General features: G+C 34.1%; 1 protein-coding gene across 3 annotated transcripts; it reads left to right on the plus strand.

The window, feature by feature from the left end:
* The first annotated feature begins 1,968 nt into the window (after positions 1 to 1,968).
* Positions 1,969 to 19,754, plus strand: LOC106073907 (uncharacterized). Of its 3 annotated transcripts, none has more exons than XM_056028138.1 (7): positions 1,969 to 2,157; positions 3,992 to 4,090; positions 5,684 to 5,733; positions 6,825 to 6,875; positions 16,131 to 16,220; positions 18,314 to 18,551; positions 18,699 to 19,754. In XM_056028138.1, the coding sequence occupies exons 2-7, from the start codon at positions 4,040 to 4,042 to the stop codon at positions 18,873 to 18,875; spliced, it is 657 nt and encodes a 218-aa protein (XP_055884113.1). In that variant the 5' UTR covers positions 1,969 to 2,157; positions 3,992 to 4,039; the 3' UTR covers positions 18,876 to 19,754. The 3 variants fall into 3 exon arrangements, with proteins under 3 accessions (XP_055884113.1, XP_055884112.1, XP_013090040.1); XM_056028137.1 differs by having other exon boundaries at positions 1,969 to 2,106; positions 3,938 to 4,090; XM_013234586.2 differs by having other exon boundaries at positions 1,969 to 2,106.
* The last annotated feature ends 447 nt before the right edge of the window (positions 19,755 to 20,201 follow it).

The raw sequence follows: 20,201 nt of genomic DNA on the forward strand, positions 1-20,201 counted from the left end.
TTGTCACAATACTCTATGATACTATCACTTGTCTCAATACTCTATGATCCTATCACCTGTCTCAATGCACTATGATCCTATCACTTGTCTCAATACGCTATGATCCTATCACTTGTCTCAATATTCTATGATCCTATCACTTGTCTCAATACTCTATGATCCTATCACTTGTCTCAATACTCTATGATCCTTTCACTTGTCTCAATACTCTATGATCCTATCACCTGTCTCAATGCACTATGATCCTATCACTTGTCTCAATGCACTATGATCCTATCATTTGTCTCAATGCACTATGATCCTATCATTTGTCTCAATGCACTATGATTCTATCACTTGTCTCAATACTCTATGATCCTATCACTTGTCTAAATGCACTATGATCCTATCACTTGTCTAAATGCACTATGATCCTATCATTTGTCTCAATGCACTATGATCCTATCACTTGTCTCAATACTCTATGATCCTATCACTTGTCTCAATACACTATGATTCTATCACTTGTCTCAATACTCTATGATTCTATCTCTTGTCTCAATTCACTATTATCCTATCAAGTGTCTAAATACGCTATGATCCTATCGCTTGTCACAATACTCTATGATTCTATCTCTTGTCTCAATACACTATGATCCTATCACTTGTCTCAATACGCTATGACCCTATCACTTGTCTCAATACTCTATGATTCTATCTCTTGTCTCAATTCGCTATGATCCTATCTCTTGTCACAATGCTCTTTGATTCTATCTCTTGTCTCAATACACTATGACCCTATCACTTGTCTCAATACACTATGATCCTATCACTTGTCTCAATACTCTATGATCCTATCACTTGTCTCAATACTCTATGATCCTATCACTTGTCACAATGCGCTATGATCCTATCACTTGTCACAATACTCTATGATCCTATCACTTGTCACAATACTCTATGATTCTATCTCTTGTCTCAATACACTATGATCCTATCACTTGTCACAATACTCTATGATCCTATCACTTGTCTCAATGCACTATGATCCTATCACTTGTTTTAATACGCTATGATCCTATCACTTGTCTCAATACTCTATGATCCTATCACCTGTCTTAATGCACTATGATCCTATCACTTGTCTCAATGCACTATGATCCTATCACTTGTCTCAATACTCTATGATCCTATCACTTGTCTCAATACTCTATGATCCTATCACCTGTCTCAATGCACTATGATCCTATCACTTGTCTCAATGCACTATGATCCTATCACTTGTCTCAATGCACTATGATCCTATCACTTGTCTCAATGCACTATGATCCTATCACTTGTTTTAATACGCTATGATCCTATCACTTGTCTCAATACTCTATGATCCTATCACCTGTCTTAATGCACTATGATCCTATCACTTGTCTCAATGCACTATGATCCTATCACTTGTCTCAATACTCTATGATCCTATCACCTGTCTTAATGCACTATGATCCTATCACTTGTCTCAATGCACTATGATCCTATCACTTGTCTCAATACTCTATGATCCTATCACCTGTCTTAATGCACTATGATCCTATCACTTTTCTCAATACTCTTTGATCCTATCACTTGTATCAATGCACTATGATCCTATCACTTGTCTCAATGCGCTTTGATCCTATCACTTGTCTCAATGCAGTATGATCCTATCACCTGTCTTAGTGCATTGTGTAGCATTTTGACGCAAAACCTCATGAAATTGTATTCGCAAAATATATTTTAGTTTTTTTTTAATGTTTAAACCATACAGACGGACGGGTGTTTGGACAAACAGGCCTCGACACGCACAAAACTAATAGCGGCCTTTTCCCTTTCGTGGGCCGCTAAAATGTAGGTACCGCTACATATACAAAAAAAAGTATCTAACTAATACATTTTGAAGAGATTTTAAGACATCGAACTGCACCACTATTGAACTAATTGAGAATAGGGAAGTATTAGTGAAAAACAGACACTAATCATGAAGTAAATGAGAAGATGCTTTTGAGATGTATTCTGTTCAACCAGACTCACTAGAGACACACTGCCTGATTTGACCCTGGTCATTTGTACAGCAAGATATTCTATTAATTGGAAAAAGTATTTTAAATCTTTTTTTATACTAGATCGTGATCTAAAACTAGATCTAGAGTAATCTACTTTTGTTTATCATATTTTATGCCTAATACTTACTGATAGATTATTACATCTAATAAGATTAAGAATCTAGATTCTAGATCTGAAGAATTAGATCGATACCAGACGAAATACAAATGTTTAATTTGTACGTGTATACTAATTACTAACAGTGCCAGATTTACGGAAGTGTATCTTTGAGACCCACCAGGTTCTTTTAAGTTATCTGATATAGTACAGACATTACTTCAAAAAAGAAGATAATTACGTTCTACGCATTTCAGGTGTCGATCTACTGATGAATGTTAGTCATGAACGTTGGTTTTCCTGGCTAATTCGTGTTTAATCATCCACAAATTAGACTTTAATTAGACTTTGGCATAGATTTTCTCGATAAGTTCGGCGCATTGGACGGAAAGTATTCTCCATAGAGACATGACTCAGGCAACGTCTGCAGCCTCATCTTAGCCGTTGTCCACTGTTCTGGGGTCTTCCATGAAGATGTGGAGTCAGCTTATAAGAGAACGTCCCGTTTGCCCTTTTCTTGTATTGGCATTCATGTCATTGCAACTCTTGGTGTATGTGCTTCATTTTGATGGAGAGCTTGTCCAATGAGCTTCATTCGACGCTCGGTCACCTCGACTCCCAGCTTGGCAAAGGATTACTTTGTTTGTTACCCGATATCTGTAACTGACTCCTAAAATCTGTCTTAGTCGGGTTTTTTTTTCTGAGTCACACTTAATATTTTCTCGATCTTGCAGAGGACTTCCATATCTTGTATGAATACTTCGCGTAATAATTTTAATAATACAAACAAAAAACATAAAACAAATACTTCAAAGCTTATACCCCGTGTAATTGTATCCATTAGTTTGGATCAGTCATGTAATTTGGTTTGTACAGAGCTAGACTCATAAAAATAAATCTGTGCGTTTAGAAATATATTTAGCAAATTATATTTGTTTAGCCCAATTTCAATGAGCTATGATTCTATCACTTGTCTTGACCAGTTTGGAAAAAAAGGCTGGGGGGGGGGGAGGAGGGGGGGATCTATGTGAAGGTTCCCGTGATCGCTTTTTAAATGTATTTATAAAAAAAAAGTTGTACGACTTGAATTCGAGCTCGAGGTCTCAAGCCTCCTCAAGACATTACACTAACCACTGTGCCAGAGAAATGCTTTTGAAAATATAAGGTTTTATAGCTATTGTTAGTTTAAAAATTTTATACGACGACACAAAGTATAAAGGGAACTTATTCAACTTATACCATCACATCAATCAAGTACAATTTATTTCGCTTTTTCGATGCCAAACAAAATAATTAATTACTAATAATTAATTAACTAACTGGTTATATTTTTGTATACTCTTGTTTTGTTAGGTACAATAAATAATTGTGCAAAATTTCAGCTTGATCCAAGACTGGGTGTGGTGGAAATAGCGTGTACAAACTTACAACCAGACAGACAGAGTGAATTAAAAAAAAAAAAAAACTTTATAATTAACCTTGAAATTCTACAGATTGGGATGTTTAGATTTATATTCCTACATGTATTGCACAGTACAATTGATATTGAGCTAATGAGAATAATATTTGTACGAATTGTCATTAAAATGGGACATGTTAAATTTGTAAACATTAAAATTGAACAAATTAGCCTTAAACAGTACATATTCCCCTGAAAGTAGTATCCTTAAAATGAGCAATAAAATAGCGCAAATCAGCATTAAAAAAGACTTCAACTAGTTGAAAGCATTGAATTACGTTGCACCAAGAACCTAATCATTGCGTTTAGTACCATACAATGTTCAATGTGAAAGCCAACACAAACTGTCTCTCTCTAACAAAGAAAACCAGAGAAGTTGTGAGCAAGTGGGAACCAAAGTTCCAACATCAAATGCCAAGCCCGAGTTCTTCTAAAAGAGGCTCTTCCCTGCTTGTCCCTCAGGTACATTGGAGATTTTTTGTTTGAACTTCAACGAATTGACTTTGTTTTGTTTAACATTTATTGCTTTATTTCTTTTTTTTAAATTTAAATTCCTTAAAAAAAAAACACATTCTAATGGCGCTTTTAAAGGGGTTTCTATTTCTATCGTTGTGATTGTAATATAATTATTTCAGAAAAAGAGACGATTTTTATTTTCATACCAATACATTGATTTTTCTTTTGCCTTTTAAAAAAAAAATCTAGACAGTTATTTAAAGATTTAAAACATCAAAAATATTTGTTCAGATTTTGTAAAGTTTTATTTATTATTTTCATATACTTATTTGGATTTTAAATAATGCACTTTTTTTAACGTAGTTTCAGGAAAACTGTCACGTCAACTGTTACTGTCTATTCCTTAATGTTCCAATTTTCTAGTCTATTTTCTAGTCTATTTTCTAGTCTATTTTCTAGTCTATTTTCTAGTCTATTTTCTAGTCTATTTTCTAGTCTATTTTCTAGTCTATTTTCTAGTCTATTTTCTAGTCTATTTTCTAGTCTATTTTCTAGTCTATTTTCTAGTCTATTTACCTTAGTGTTCCAGTAAACAGGTTTATTGATCCAGATCTTACAAACCTTCTTACACAATCTTCACGTGTAATGCTGAAGTGAAACTATGCTCTAAATAATAAAAGTATTTATCTTGTGAGCTGTCGTATAATTTCTTTGCTCTTGTCTTGCATTGTTATGTGTGATGCACAATTATAAAATACATTATAATAATAATTGATATATTATTACAATCATTAAACGACAAATAGCAAACAATGGAAAAATACTACTGCAAAAAAAAATAAAAATAATATTACATAGGGAGTTTGTCTTATAACACAAAATCATAGCCCCCCCCCGAATCCGCCCATGGACAATGAATATTCAAGCCATATTGTTCTTTTGATTGTTTAAAGTAATAAAATTGCAAAGAATTTTACTTGGCACTTCTTTTCAATTGAAAAAAAAAATGGGCAACCTATTATCAATAATGTGACCTTTTAACCTTTTGGTAAGAAAACGAAATGAAATAAAAGTTGTGCGATGTCAAAGAATCTCTTTGGAGTTTTTGATTGAAAACAAACTTAACTTTCGATATTGAGATTTCTGATTAATATTCAGATTTTTTTTTCCTAAATGAAAAATCATCTTTTCAATTTCTTTTTTTAGTTTATTTCTGTATAATCGTGGTAGACCGACAGTCAGACAACACAAAACTAAAATCACCAATGGGCTTGTGTTTGGAAACAAAACTGTTCATAGCTTTCATAAAACAAAAGTGACACCAAAACTTTTGCACAATATCGTGAGATCGTATTTTCTATAACTTTTTTAGTTTGTCAGATGTGAGTGTAGCAGACGGCGGACGGACGGGCAGACAGACCACACAAAACTTTCGGCCACTTAAAAAAGTGTTGAGAACAATAGATCTAAGTACTTCTGTTGCCACTTTGTAATTCAATTCAAGTTCTTCATTTGTTATTGTCTTGTAAATAACTCAGTTGTGTCTATCTTTTAATTAATAGTTGACACATAAACATTGCTTTGAATATTTGTTTCTAGGATAACAAAATCGCTCGTCTAAGAAGATCTATTTCTGGCATGATGGATAGGTAAAGTTTATAGAACTATCATTGTAGGTTTCAAGTATCTTTGTATAAGACAGACAGACCGATAGATATGTGTGTTTTTTTTATTTTGGATATTAGAGTGTACTATGTCACATGATCACGCAAAGCCGTTGTCCGGGGGGGGGGTAAGTTTTATAAGTTTAAGTTTTTGAAGTTTTCTTTTCGTCGTCTGCGCCTTTCGTTAGCAGGGATCATCATGTGTTTATCTAATGAGTATCAGGTGACATTCGTGAGCGCTCACCAGCTGTCTCTGTCAGAGTCCCTCTGCTGCTATCTGCTAACCTCTTTACCAGTGAGAGCATGAAGGTGCCTTATTTGATCTTTATATCGCTTCCAGGGGCACCTCTTTACGCACTTCTCCTCTAAGCTTGAATGCGGTCATCCTACATACTGGATAGGTATTCCATCCAGCGCAACTGTCGAATTGTAGGTAGTTCTTCTATACTGACCCCACAAGCCTCTGGCTGAATATGGGTATTTGTGAGATAGTCTAGGCAGCGTATGCCCATTATGGAGAGAATGCACCTTTGATGGAATCGTTTGAGGAGCACTAGAGAGCTTCTGGAGAGCACCCAAGTGTCCCAACCTTACAATAAATTGGTGCACTGTTTTGTAGACATTAATTTTCTTTGGTAAGGGAAGAGGCCCATTCCGCCCTACTTTCATTTGAAGGTAACCAAAAGCGCTGCTGGGCTTATTCCTTTTCCTGAGGTTGACAGATAAACCAAACGACACATCAGCCTTATTAAATTCATTGATTGCAAGATGAAGCTCCTGTTCGGTGTGCGCTATTGATAGATAGAAAGATAGAAAGAAAGATAGATAGATAGATAGATTGATAGATAGATAGATAGATAGATAGATAGATAGATAGATAGATAGATAGATAGATAGATAGATAGGTATATAGACAGACAGATAGACAGATAGATAGATAGATAGATAGATAGATAGATAGATAGATAGATAGATAGATAGATAGATAGATAGATAGATAGATAGATAGATAGATAGATAGATAGATAGATAGATAGATAGATAGGTAGGTATAATATTATCTTTCGTTCCTACAGAGGAAGTACAGAAGAAGAAGCTCGATGTCTGATCACTGAAATGACAATAAAGTAAGTTTATTTTTTAGATAGATCTTCCTAATACTTACTTCTACTCCTGAAACCAAAAAGGAATCTAAATGGATGGGGACAGCCTCTTGCATTCACCTCAGAACCCACAAATGTCCCCGAAAAAAGTTAAAACAAATATATTTAGCTCTTCTGTGCTATTGTGGGTTTGGGGCTGAATTGTATAATTCTGAACGCTTGCTTCGAATTTCGATGAAGACTGGGATTTTTAACGTTTTGAATTTTTAGGACACCCCCGATTTTTCCAACTCTAATCGATACCTGACATGCATTAGGGAAGTAAAGGCGGTTGGTCTTTGTGCTGGCCACATTACACTTTCGTTAGTGGACTTTTAAAACCGATGACCATTACATCATTTGCCCTACAGACCGCCCATTGCGAAAGTTTTTGTTTACTTACTTTTTTTAAAATTTTATACAATTCTGCACAATTCAACGATTAACCAAAGATATCTTTCTAAGACGACTCATTGCTTATAGTGTCATCGGTTCCAGTCTAGAACGTGTCTAGCAATGTTGTCTGCTGTTCTTCACATTGTATACTCAACCCAGCGCTATTTGATTTCTTGCAGTTTTGTTGGGAGACTTCAGTATGAGATTTTTGTGCGGCCATCTAACACCAATTAGATCTATATATAGCGCAAGCATTTGCTAATGAACGCTATGCGATTGTCTGCTATCACAAAGCTTATATTAACTCACTCTGTCTGTCTGGTAAAAAGTTTGTACACGTTACTTCTCAGACACCCAATCTGGGATCAAGCTGAAATTGTGCACAGTTAATTCTTTTACCTGACAAAACAAGAATCAATAAAAAAAACAATTAGTTAATTAATTTATTATTTTATTTGGTATCGAACAAGGGAACAAAATTGTAATTGACTGATGTGGTGGTACAAGTTGAATTAGTCCCATTTATATTTGAAACTAACTATAGATAACTATAAAACCATCTATCAAATGGCGGGTGCTGTGGTCGTTCACCTTCTAGTTTTATAAATTCATTAAAAAATAATCGTGATAACATTTACCCAGATAAGCGATTTGAACCCCCTTCAGTCACCCCATCTCCTTTCTCAAGTGGTCCAGACAAGATTGTCCGATGTAATTGAGTGTTATTCTTTCTCGGAATGGGGGGGGAATGGATTGGCGAGGTAAAAAATGTTCCATTGTTGTTTGTTGTTATCTAACAATGTATTAATTATTAAGAAAAAAAATGTCGTAGTCAGCCGTTGTGTATCGATAACTAAATTGTTTATTAAATTTAAAGTTGCATTAAGTTTATTTATAGATTATCTAAGATTTGCTTGTGTTTTTACGTAAATCTAAATCTAGACTTTAAGAGTTCTAAATTAGCAGTCTAAATCTAGATCTAGTTCTAGAAGTCTATTCAATGAAAGTGCCACTAAAACAATGACATACATGAAAGCTCTGGCCTATTGGATAGAGACTTAGGTTCACTGAGTTGACGGTGCTGGAGCATGAGTTCGAGACCCGGCTTGACCAAAATGTTTTCTTCAATAATGTCTTTTGTTTACATTTCATTTGAATTTGTATAATGGAGGTACTGTCTTTTTTTTTAAAAATGTATTTTTTCTTGTTAAAGACTAGACCTACCTAATAAACACCCGATTTTGAAGTAATAACATCCATTCAACATATCCCAATGTTTGTACTTCACACGATTAAATAACATCAATTCAACATATCCCAATGTTTGTACTTCACAAGATTAAATAACATCCATTTAACATATCCCAATGTTTGTACTTCACACGATTAAATAACATCCATTCAACATATCCCAATGTTTGTACTTCACAAGATTAAATAACATCCATTCAACATATCCCAATGTTTGTACTTCACACGACTAAATAACATCCATTCAACATATCCCAATGTTTGCACTTCACACGATTAAATAACATCCATTCAACATATCCCAATGTTTGTACTTCACACGATTAAATAACATCCATTCAACATATCCCAATGTTTTTACTTCACACGATTAAATAACATCCATTCAACATATCCCAATGTTTGTACTTCACACGATTAAATAACATCCATTCAACATATCCCAATGTTTGTACTTCACAAGATTAAATAACATCCATTCAACATATCCCAATGTTTGTACTTCACACGATTAAATAACATCCATTCAACATATCCCAATGTTTGTACTTCACAAGATTAAATAACATCCATTCAACATATCCCAATGTTTGTACTTCACACGACTAAATAACATCCATTCAACATATCCCGATGTTTGTACTTCACACGATTAAATAACATCCATTCAACATATCCCAATGTTTGTACTTCACACGATTAAATAACATCCATTCAACATATCCCAATGTTTGTACTTCACACGACTAAATAACATCCATTCAACATATCCCAATGTTTGTACTTCACACGATTAAATAACATCCATTCAACATATCCCAATGTTTGTACTTCACAAGATTAAATAACATCCATTCAACATATCCCAATGTTTGTACTTCACAAGATTAAATAACATCCATTCAACATATCCCAATGTTTGTACTTCACACGACTAAATAACATCCATTCAACATATCCCAATGTTTGCACTTCACACGATTAAATAACATCCATTCAACATATCCCAATGTTTGTACTTCACACGATTAAATAACATCCATTCAACATATCCCAATGTTTTTACTTCACACGATTAAATAACATCCATTCAACATATCCCAATGTTTGTACTTCACACGATTAAATAACATCCATTCAACATATCCCAATGTTTGTACTTCACAAGATTAAATAACATCCATTCAACATATCCCAATGTTTGTACTTCACACGATTAAATAACATCCATTCAACATATCCCAATGTTTGTACTTCACAAGATTAAATAACATCCATTCAACATATCCCAATGTTTGTACTTCACACGACTAAATAACATCCATTCAACATATCCCGATGTTTGTACTTCACACGATTAAATAACATCCATTCAACATATCCCAATGTTTGTACTTCACACGATTAAATAACATCCATTCAACATATCCCAATGTTTGTACTTCACACGACTAAATAACATCCATTCAACATATCCCAATGTTTGTACTTCACACGATTAAATAACATCCATTCAACATATCCCAATGTTTGTACTTCACAAGATTAAATAACATCCATTCAACATATCCCAATGTTTGTACTTCACACGATTAAATAACATCCATTCAACATATCCCAATGTTTGTACTTCACACGATTAAATAACATCCATTCAACATATCCCAATGTTTTTACTTCACACGATTAAATAACATCCATTCAACATATCCCAATGTTTGTACTTCACACGATTAAATAACATCCATTCAACATATCCCAATGTTTGTACTTCACACGATTAAATAACATCCATTCAACATATCCCAATGTTTGTACTTCACACGATTAAATAACATCCATTCAACATATCCCAATGTTTGTACTTCACACGATTAAATAACATCCATTCAACATATCCCAATGTTTGTACTTCACAAGATTAAATAACATCCATTCAACATATCCCAATGTTTGTACTTCACACGATTAAATAACATCCATTCAACATATCCCAATGTTTGTACTTCACACGATTAAATAACATCCATTCAACATATCCCAATGTTTGTACTTCACACGATTAAATAACATCCATTCAACATATCCCAATGTTTGTACTTCACACGATTAAATAACATCCATTCAACATATCCCAATGTTTGTACTTCACACGATTAAATAACATCCATTCAACATATCCCAATGTTTGTACTTCACAAGATTAAATAACATCCATTCAACATATCCCAATGTTTGTACTTCACACGATTAAATAACATCCATTCAACATATCCCAATGTTTTTACTTCACACGATTAAATAACATCCATTCAACATATCCCGATGTTTGTACTTCACACGATTAAATAACATCCATTCAACATATCCCAATGTTTGTACTTCACACGATTAAATAACATCCATTCAACATATCCCAATGTTTGTACTTCACACGACTAAATAACATCCATTCAACATATCCCAATGTTTGTACTTCACACGATTAAATAACATCCATTCAACATATCCCAATGTTTGTACTTCACAAGATTAAATAACATCCATTCAACATATCCCAATGTTTGTACTTCACACGATTAAATAACATCCATTCAACATATCCCAATGTTTGTACTTCACACGATTAAATAACATCCATTCAACATATCCCAATGTTTTTACTTCACACGATTAAATAACATCCATTCAACATATCCCAATGTTTGTACTTCACACGATTAAATAACATCCATTCAACATATCCCAATGTTTGTACTTCACACGATTAAATAACATCCATTCAACATATCCCAATGTTTTTACTTCACACGATTAAATAACATCCATTCAACATATCCCAATGTTTGTACTTCACACGATTAAATAACATCCATTCAACATATCCCAATGTTTGTACTTCACAAGATTAAATAACATCCATTCAACATATCCCAATGTTTGTACTTCACACGATTAAATAACATCCATTCACCATATCCCAATGTTTGTACTTCACACGATTAAATAACATCCATTCAACATATCCCAATGTTTGTACTTCACACGATTAAATAACATCCATTCAACATATCCCAATGTTTGTACTTCACACGATTAAATAACATCCATTCAACATATCCCAATGTTTGTACTTCACACGATTAAATAACATCCATTCAACATATCCCAATGTTTGTACTTCACAAGATTAAATAACATCCATTCAACATATCCCAATGTTTGTACTTCACACGATTAAATAACATCCATTCAACATATCCCAATGTTTTTACTTCACACGATTAAATAACATCCATTCAACATATCCCAATGTTTGTACTTCACACGATTAAATAACATCCATTCAACATATCCCAATGTTTGTACTTCACACGATTAAATAACATCCATTCAACATATTTCAATGTTTTTACTTCACACGATTAAATAACATCCATTCAACATATCCCAATGTTTGTACTTCACAAGATTAAATAACATCCATTCAACATATCCCAATGTTTGTACTCCACACGATTAAATAACATCCATTCAACATATCCCAATGTTTGTACTTCACAAGATTAAATAACATCCATTCAACATATCCCAATGTTTGTACTTCACAAGATTAAATAACATCCATTCAACATATCCCAATGTTTTTACTTCACAAGATTAAATAACATCCATTCAACATATCCCAATGTTTTTACTTCACACGATTAAATAACATCCATTCAACATATCCCATATCAACATATCAACATATTCAAAATATAGAATCAACATTTTGTAAAATTAATACCACCTCAACATCCCTAATAATAGGCAGCATTTACAGACCACCAAATTCTAGTTTAGAATACATGCAGGAACTATGTAATCAGATTACTACACTTAAAGAGACAAATAAAAATGCAGTTTTTTGGATTATGGGTGATTTCAACCTACCTGATATAAATTGGAAAACACTAACCATAGATAAACATCAAAACCTTAAGGACATAAATGAGCTTTTCATAGAAACTTTACACAACCTAAGTTTAGATCAAATCATTAAAAAGCCAACTAGATTAAACAACACATTAGATCTCTTCTTAACCAACAGACCTGGATTAGTAGTTGATTATGAAATTATCCCTGGTCTATCAGACCATGAGATCATAAAAATACACAGTCAGATAAAAGCAGTAGCCAATACAAAACCCAAAAGAAAAATCTTACTCTGGAATAAATGTAACCTAACACAACTACACCAAGCTGCACTAAACTTTCAACAAACATTCTTATTAGAAAAAGACATTAACCAACCAGTCGATGACCTCTGGAATTTCATTAAAAACCATCTTAAAAGCATAATAGAAAATCATATACCAACTAAATACACATCAAACAAAATAAATAAATGCTGGTTTAATAATAGACTAAAGAAGCTTTGTAAACAGAAGGAAAACCTCTATAGAAAATTTAAAGAAACTAATGCAGAAAGAGTTTACAAAAAGTATATAAAAATTAAACACTTAACCCAAAAAGTAAGCAGACAGCTGCAGAGTGAATACATAAACAATGTAATATCTAAAGATAACAACAAAAACCTTTGGTCATACATTAAGTCTAAGAAAATGGAAACAACAGGCGTAGCGCCATTAAAAGATGAACATAACATAAAACATAATGATAATGAAACTAAAGCAAACATTCTAAACAAATACTTTGCATCAGCATTCTCAGCCCCAGGAGACAAAGACATATTACTGAATTTGAACCAAGTAGACAACATAGAAGATATAGTAGTACAAGAAAATGGAATTCAAAAACTATTAGCCAACACCAAACCAAATAAAGCTTCTGGACATGATGGTATTCCAGCTAGATTACTCAAAGAACTAAGTAATGAGCTAGCCCCAGTGTTCAAAATACTCTTTCAGGCTTCACTTAACCAGGGCAGAGTACCAAAGGACTGGAAAGAAGCTAATGTCACCCCCCTATTTAAAAAAGGAGAAAAATGTGACCCATGGAACTACAGACCAGTATCACTTACCAGCATCACATGTAAAATCCTAGAACACATAATATGTAGCAACATCATAAACCACTTAGACAAACATAATGTCCTCACACCATACCAACATGGCTTTAGGAAATATAGATCATGTGAAACACAACTAATAGGACTAATTGATGATTTTTCAAAAGGTTTAGATAATAGTGAACAAATAGATGCTATCTTACTAGATTTTTCTAAGGCTTTTGACAAAGTTCACCACCATAGTTTGCTTAAAAAATTAAAATATTTCGGCATTAATGGTCCACTGCATCAGTGGATTAAAGACTTTCTGATAGGGAGAGAACAAACTGTAATAATAAATGGCTCTAAATCAACACCGATAACAGTAAACTCAGGTGTACCTCAAGGTACAGTCTTGGGTCCACTACTATTTTTAATTTACATAAATGATTTACCAAATTGCATTAGTTCAGGAACAAAAGTCAGATTATTTGCAGACGATTGCATAATATATAGAACAATAAAAACAACACAAGACACAGATATTTTACAAAGAGAATTAGATGAATTACAGAAATGGGAATCAAATTGGAGCATGTCTTTCCACCCAGAAAAATGTCAGTTGTTAAGAGTAACAAAAAAACTAAAACAAATTAATTCCATTTATCTTATTCATGGCAAACCAGTATCACAGACTAAAAACGCAAAATACCTAGGTGTTATAATAAATGAAAAACTATCATGGAATCCACATATTGATGAAACTACAAAAAAATCAAACAAAGCATTAGGATTTATTAAAAGAAATTTCTATAAATCAAATAAGAACATAAAACTAAAATGTTACTTAACCTTGGTTAGGCCAATAATAGAATATGCATCCTCCGTTTGGGACCCCTCAACTCAAGAAAACATTAAGAAACTGGAACAGACACAAAATAGAGCAGTGAGATTCATAACAAACGAATATTCACATTTGACTAGAGTAACACCTTTAGTAAAATCACTAAATTTAGAAAGCCTTCAGGACAGAAGGCTCAAAAGTAAAGTAGCAATCATACATAAAACACTGAACCATAATCTTCAAATACAAAAACAAAATTTAATAAAATACTCTGAAAGACACAAAGATAAAGGCACATTCCTCGTCCCATATGCTAGGACAAATTTGTACAAATACTCCTTCTTCCCTAGTGCTATTAGAGCATGGAATGGGTTGCCTGAGCTAGCCAGGAAAACCAGTGACTTGGCAGAATTTAAGTCATTGGTTAATATGCATGACTAAATGCATGACGCGTAGGACGTAATCATCTTCTTTTTTGAAGTAACGTCTGTATTATATAAGATAAGAAGATCCCAATGTTTTTACTTCACAAGATTAAATAACATCCATTCAACATATCCCAATGTTTGTACTTCACAAGATTAAATAACATCCATTCAACATATCCCAATGTTTTTACTTCACACGATTAAATAACATCCATTTAACATATCCCAATGTTTGTACTTCACACGATTAAATAACATCCATTCAACATATCCCAATGTTTGTACTTCACAAGATTAAATAACATCCATTCAACATATCCCAATGTTTGTACTTCACACGATTAAATAACATCCATTCAACATATCCCAATGTTTGTACTTCACACGATTAAATAACATCCATTCAACATATCCCAATGTTTCTACTTCACACGACTATTCAGATCGTAATGAGATTTTGCCTTCGTTTTCTCACGTCCCAATGTACTAGGAATACTACTGGTTTATTATATAACTATTTTTTATTTACACCTAGAGACTCAGTGATATAACAATAATTAACAAATTAAATGTTTTTATCGATGCTAGCTATGAATTTCTAGTTCGCCATTGACCACACCGAAGATAAAGTTATTGAACAAATACACCCTTTATCACATTTTTGAAAACTACATGCATCATACTTTGTAACACTGACTAAGTGAAACATTGTAACACAGCATAAATCACATTTTTGTAAACTGCATAACACAAATTTTAAACACTGGCTATAGGAAACATTTCTACACAGCACAAATCACATTTTGAAAACTGCATAAGTCACATATTGAAACACTGAATATATAACACATTCCAATTTCTGTATAAATCACATTTTTTTAAAATACTGACTTAGAAATATACTATAACACTGCATCAACCACATTTTGTACATCACATAGATGACTTCTTTTGACAAAGCTTACATCAACTCAATCTCCCTGTCAGTCGGTATGGTAAAAAGTTTGTACCAATTATTTCTGAAATTTTGCATAATTATTTTTTTTTATCTGACAATACAAGAATCATTTTTTAAAAAATTAAACAATTAGTTTATAAACTATTGATTATTAATTATTTTGTTTGGTACTTTGAACAAGGGACAGAAATCTTACTTGACAGATGTGATGGTGTAAGCTGAATTAGTCCTTTTGAGGGCTCGAGCCCTGAGTGAACATTTTTATACATTTAAAAAAAAACGATCATGTAAACATTCACCAAGATTCCCCTCTTCTTCCCTCCAAGTATTTTTTAAATGTTTTTTTTCTTGTTTACTTTTGATTCACCAGAGAAAAAGAAATGCTCCATGCTTCATGGACTCGAGTTTACGGTTTGACGGACGCACAACGTAAGGCCTCTGGGATCAAGCTGCTGTCTTGGTGAGTAAAGAAAATACTTTGAAAGGTTTCAACACAGAGACAGGACAAAGTACAAGGGCCCTAACTCTCTCTCTCTCTGCCAACAAAAACGTTAAAAATAACTGTTTCGGTAATAACATTTTAGGGTGAGCGAAGCTTATTGGGCTGAATTTCCTTTTTTTTTTTTTTTGGGGGGGGGGGGGGGGGGGGGAGGGGAGACACAAAACCAGTTAAAATCTAAAACTTTGGATCTAAAACTGAAACATTAGTGACGGATACCACACGGCTCGTCCTCTAATAAGAATCACACACACTGCCTTGTTCAGCATTTGTTTTAGTGGGGGATTTTTGTGTGTGGTCAATATTCTATTCTCTTTTGAAACCCTGAGAGAAAATGTCAGCCATACCTTTTCTTTATTGATGTATGTATTGTCATCGCATATGAATAATTCTGCAAAATTTCAACTTGATCCGAAAATTGGTTGTGGGAAAAAAAACGAGTACAAAACATAATAAAGGAAATAACTCCACATAAAAAGCTATATCTCTCAATTAGTATTTATTTTCCTTTTCGATACCAAACAAAAGAATTAATTATGATTAATTAGCTAAATGGTTAATGTTCTGGGTAATTTTTTTTTATTGATTCATGTTTTGTAAGGTACAACAATTAATTGTGAAAAGTTTCATCTTGATCCAATAATGGGTTTGGGAGAAAAAATGTACAAAAATTGAACCAGACAGAGTGAATTGGAATAAGCTTTGTAAAAATGGTTCGAGTGCTGGATCATAAATCGCTCTGGCCGGCCTCCCCGTGGTGCAGACTGACCAGGCCTAATAGAGCTATTTTAGCACACTCAAGAATGGCCTCTGTCCAGCTGGTTCATGTTTCGACTTACTGCCCCTGACTTTCTTATTTCCGTTTCGACAGGTTTGGGAAGCCACAAGTGCCTTACACAGGGTTTCTGTCCTGGGCTTTTGCAAGAGGAAGATTTGAGGCCCACACTCACAGGATGATCATGAACACCGATAACTAGGATATCTATTACTGTTGCATTCGACGTCTCAAGAGACAATCTTTTCCCTTTGCAACTTCTTGTATGACTAAAGAGGTCAATCCCTGATACACAGCTGCGGTCGCAGGTTGGGCATCACCAAGTGCTGTTGCACTTTCACCCTTCTTTCAACTTCTTTATGAATGGCATCTGAACTACGGAACCCTTCCTTTAGGATTGCTTTGTATTTGGATCTATCTAGTGCTGTTAGTGTCGATTTTTAAGAGCTTCATGTCGCGTTTGCATACATCAGTATACCTTAAAAGTGGACGACCAGCGGCTCTCCTGCCTTCTGTTAGATCATACTACAAAATGTCTTGCAGAATTCACTTTTGGCATTCTTGGAATTGACCAAGCCAGCTAAGGCATCTATTGTTGATAACAGCGCCATGTCCTGACACCCTGCTCACCACAGCACTTCCTGTTTGGTAATTTTATCTTGCTTTTTTTATTCAAAGAAAAACACCTTAGGCTTTGTAGGTGGAAGGCAGTGCTTTTATTGTGACGGTAGGCACCGGTATGGCGTACCGGCACCTTTCTCAATGTGTGGAAAAAATTATTACATTTCTAGTATTTTAACTTTAATTATTAATGTATTAGTAGTTAAATTTAGGCAATCCATCACTGAGTACCGGCACCCATATTTTTTTTTTTAAAGCACTGGTGGAAGGTATTTATTTTTTTTCTGCCAATTTTCCTAGCAAATGTATATATGGCTCATTCTGGCCCGGAAGACAATGGATGCGTCCAGATGAGTCACATAAGATTTATTTCCCTTTCTATTAAAAACAAAATTTAGTTAAACCATTTGATTGCCTAATAGGTTAATTTTTCAATTGATTATGTTTTGTTAGGAACCATGAATAAGTGTGTAGACTTTCAACTTTTCCGACAATGGGAAATGGGAGAAATAACGTGTTATAAGTTTGTACTCGACAGACAGACTTCGCATTCCCCAAAGTAAAAATGGTTCAAGGATCAGAAACTTTCTTCAAAACTTTTCTTTTAGACAAAACAGTGTTTACTCCTAGGTTTATGAAATACACTTGATATGTTTAGGTTATTGGACCATGTCCCCAACATGAGGTCCAGAATCGTTCTCAAGCAACCACCCGACCAGAACGAAGATCCTCCTGTGATGTGCCGCTGGTTTATCCACCTGAGCGTCGCGGTCCCCAACACGATTGACGACATGGTCAGGCATTTGAAGGATCCCATAGAGTTCAACAATTACCTTGGAAACATAGCTAGATACCATATCGACCAGGAGCCGCCTGTTACCGTCCAGTATTTTAAGGTAAATGAATTAGTTTTATAGAAACATATACACTGAGATTTTTTTGTCTTTGGAGATAGACAGGAACACTTCTACTGACTATAGCAAAGACAGACAGACAGACTTTATGTGGTCCAGGACTTTAAGATAATGTTTTATATGTTCCAGGATTTTGAGACTATGTTTCCCCTCTACGTCCAAGCTTTGCTTGAACTGCCAAGCAACTCTGATGAGATCATTCTGTGGAAAAAGTTGTTTGGCCTGCTGACCAGGAGAGTCCAGCAAGAGAGTATTGCCGCAGGTCTCGACGAGAATCCCAAAAAAAGATGTTGTGTTATCTTATGATGGACACTCGTGTCTGTGTTTGTATCGGGGAAACCTTTTAACAAATGAGAACACACACCATTTACGTCTTCGTTGAGGCCCAACACATTGACGGCCAGTATTGTATTGAAAAACAAATTGTTGATCATTTCTATGACGGGGCTGTAGTGTTTGTCGATGGAATATGGCGATTGCTATGGTAACTAGTGTACTAATGTTTTAGACTGACTTTCTGTTGGCAGGATCAACATTTTCTTTTAAAATTCCTTATTTCAATTTCTGTATATTAAGTATTACCAGCTCATACATATAATTAACTATTGAATTTACGCTATTTACGCTATATATAATATTGAGGCATTGTCTGAGTTGAAATGTCGATTACAGACTTTTATGTTGCTATGATGATGACCTAATAGTTTGCTATTAACTTTCTAAATGACGGCGTTGTCGTCTGCTCGGGAACGTTTTAGTTCTAATTGTCTGTCGGGCATCATAGCTATTTGTCATAAGTATTTATATAAAAATATTTATTTAAAACTTATACGTTCAGACAGAGTGTTCATTTTATTGGAAGAAAAATTCCAACATACACACAGCTAGGTCTCTCATTCCATTCAAGTAAATCTTCAGCAGACCAGGCAGCATGACGAGATCAGTTGTAACTGCTTTGAGAAGATGATTAATTATTTCACTAGTGTAAATAATATGAAATCATGGTCATGACAATGTTTTTATTAATGCACTAATTTGTTTGATCTTTGCTTTTATAGTCTCTATATTCCATACTCAATACATGTTACAGCCTTGTCATCTGTTGGTCCAAGACTGTAATAACTTTTTATTTGTATTTTATGTAGAAGAGGAAATTGAGCCTTTTAATAAATGGAAGAAACATAATTTTGAAAATGTATTTTGTTTTCTATTTTCACTTTAATTTTTAGCGGCCCCAGTAGGAAAATCGCTATTAGTTTTGTGAAGCTTTGTGAAGATTGTCTATCCCTCTGGGACATGTATACGAAATTTCATGCGAAACCCCCGTGGGTATTTTGGGCTTTAATTAATTTCCCCTTAAAGACCTTGCGATCTTTAGGATAGATGATGAAAAGGTCATCTGTTTCTGTGGCCCACGGTTAACGAGAATGTTGTGGTCAGCACAACGACCAACCGCCTTTACCTTTTCCACAACTAATGTCAGGTACCCATTAGAGCTGGGTGCACTCAGATGCGCCCTTAAGACCTGAAATTAAAAACCCCAGTCTTCATCGGGATTTGAACCCGGGAGAAAGATAGATGGAATGATAGATAGACTAAATCTAAATATACTTTTCTACTAAGCCTATTATA

The sequence above is a fragment of the Biomphalaria glabrata genome, chromosome 4 (genome assembly GCF_947242115.1).
Source record: "Biomphalaria glabrata chromosome 4, xgBioGlab47.1, whole genome shotgun sequence".
Classification (NCBI taxonomy): Eukaryota; Metazoa; Mollusca; class Gastropoda; family Planorbidae; genus Biomphalaria; species Biomphalaria glabrata.

Coding starts and splice junctions, on each gene's coding strand:
- LOC106073907 (XM_056028137.1), top strand. CDS start 3,947: ATGTTCAATGTGAAAGCCAACACAAACTGTCTCTCTCTAACAAAGAAA. Junction 6,876..16,130: donor ATCACTGAAATGACAATAAA/GTAAGTTTATTT, acceptor TTGATTCACCAG/AGAAAAAGAAATGCTCCATG. Junction 18,552..18,698: donor TTACCGTCCAGTATTTTAAG/GTAAATGAATTA, acceptor TATATGTTCCAG/GATTTTGAGACTATGTTTCC.